Here is a 2,408-nt window from a genome sequence, read left to right as displayed (position 1 = left end):
GGGAGGCTGAGGCAGGAGGATCGCTTGAGCCCAGGAGTTTGAGGTTGCTGTGAGCCAGATGACACCATGGCACTCTAGCCTGGGCAACACAGTGAGCCTCTGTCTCAAAAAAAAAAAAAAAAAAAGAGATTTGTAACCGTTGTCAATTATTTGTCCATATGATATGACACTCAGAAGTTTAAAATTAAATAGCTAGAGAGAAGGAATATTAATGAAATCGTTTTGAAACTATAAATTATGTTTAAATAACACATACATGTATTTCTTTAGGGCTTTTGAGGACATATATAAAGAATTCTGAAGTCCTTGTTTTGACAATTCTTTCTCTGTCAGGATTTATGATAGGACGACTGGCCTACGATTTTATTGAGGTACTGTATGTACAATAAATTAGAAAATAAATTGAAGGACAAATACCAAAAATAAGGTTCAATCCCACCTCATCCCCTAAAGTATGGAATTTTTTTATATGAACAGCTAAAAAATTTCACCTGGTATTAAAAATTTTGAAAATGAAAACCACACAGTAAAGGACACATAAACTAGGGAAGCTTAAAATGAAGCAGTAATTTTAAAGCGAGGAAAATTTATTTGTATGCTTGGGTTCCTTAGCATCTGCCTTTGAAGCCTCGCTCTGATTTTCTTCCCCTGGACATACATAGGCTTCTTCCTGCTGTTGTCTTTAACACCTGTAGAGACCACTAGTCATTTTTGTTACGAGGCACGGTTATTCTTTTTTAACTGCTAGATTCAATGTAAAACATGCATCACATAATATACACTGTAGATACAAGGAAAAAAATCATTGATTTATAAATTTAGTATTAACTCCCATTTCAACTGCATAGCAATGAGATCAGTAACAAAATGTGCATATAAAACCTGCATCATATAATATTCACTATAGATACTAGAAAAATTCATTAATTTATCAACTTAGTATTAACTCCTGATTTCAACTGTATAACCATGAGATCAATAACAATTTGCCTTCACTCATTCTTTTATTTTCTAAAAATGGAGATAATGCTTATATCCATGTAGGACTGTAAAAGCCTCTTCTTAATCTTCTGAAATCCCACCACTATTACTACCTAACATCTTTTGTGTGTTTACTATGTGCTACGCTCTTTTAAGTGTTTTGTGTTAATTAATTTATTAGCTTATTAACTCTTCAGTTAAATCATTTACTCTCACAGCACCCCAGTAGAAGTAGGTACTCTATTCCCATTTTACAGGTGAGGAAACTGAGGCACAGGGAGGTCAAGGAATGAAAGTTAAACTATTCATTGGGCCAAAATAAACCTTTTAGGAGGGAATATCTATAGCACTTCAATCATTGTTGTATTTACCATTAATCTATGTACAACCTTCATGATTTATGTCTTATAAATACAATCTGTACTATTATCTATGTATTCTTTTTCTCTACTGGCTCACTAAAAGATTTTAAATCCTAAGCAACTGTCTGCGAAACCACAAGTACTTGTTTAAGATTCTTTCCCCTGCCCATTGAAAATTAAAATAAACAGATAACAGTCAAATTAAAAAATACTTATCTGTGAATCACCTAAAATTTTTTCTGGTATCACCAATGGTAGGTATACTACTTTTGAAAATACTGGTTACATACCACAAACAACGCTCATGTAGCCAAAACCCACACAATTCTCTCTCTATATATATAAAGGACTATATAAATATATATAAAACCTGTCTGGATGGTTAGAGCAATAAATCTACCCCAAGAGACCCCTAGGATCAACCTTGCAGATAATCTCTCATTAGTTACAAACTGGACTGTTCTAAAATTTATATTGATTGACATAGCATCAACCTAATTTCCCATACTTGAAAATGGCAGTGAACTAATTTCTTGTTTGCCTTTGTTACTTTAGGTGCACCAAACTGTCTACCCTCTTCTAAGAACACCAAGTTTTTCACTTTATTCTTTTTTTTTACCTTTAATCATATTTATGGCTGCTTTGGATGTGGACTATTATGTACTCAAGAATATGTTTTGGCAGGTAAGAACACATTTTAAAACAAATTATGGTCAATTCTTGCTTATGCATGTTGATAGAGAGTATGACTGTCTATATAGAAGATGAATAATTTTCAGATTGCACATTTCTAGTTTTGCCCTCTTCATTTTGCACAACCAATAATTAAAGAGAGTTGAAGAGAGAGGGAGGGAATTAGTATTTGCTGAGTGACCTGTGACTAGGCAGTCTCAGCATAAATATCAGAGTAAATATCAACTCCAATTTGTATCTGAGCAAACTGAAGCTCAGATGTCACAAACAAGGTTGGTAAGTGGCAAAACCTGGATTCTAGTACCACATCTAATTTCATCCCAACTGTATCTGTAGATTTGCTCCTGTTTTCATTGCTAAGATTGTTCTTTG

At 33.6% G+C, this 2,408-nt stretch overlaps 1 protein-coding gene across 1 annotated transcript in view; it reads left to right on the top strand.

Moving 5' to 3' along the window:
• SLC9C2 (solute carrier family 9, member C2 (putative)) overlaps window positions 1–2,408 on the top strand; it is a 100,141-nt gene that overhangs the window by 6,532 nt on the left and 91,201 nt on the right. Inside the window, 2 exon segments of the mRNA XM_012657721.1 lie at window positions 271–371; window positions 1,899–2,027. Of these exon segments, the coding sequence (XP_012513175.1) occupies window positions 271–371; window positions 1,899–2,027 (230 nt within the window).

Source organism: Propithecus coquereli, unplaced genomic scaffold (genome assembly GCF_000956105.1).
Source record: "Propithecus coquereli isolate 6110/MARCELLA unplaced genomic scaffold, Pcoq_1.0 Scaffold56, whole genome shotgun sequence".
NCBI lineage: Eukaryota > Metazoa > Chordata > Mammalia > Primates > Indriidae > Propithecus > Propithecus coquereli.
The sequence above is the reverse complement of the archived record's forward strand: the minus strand, read 5'-3'. Positions and strand labels throughout refer to the sequence as shown.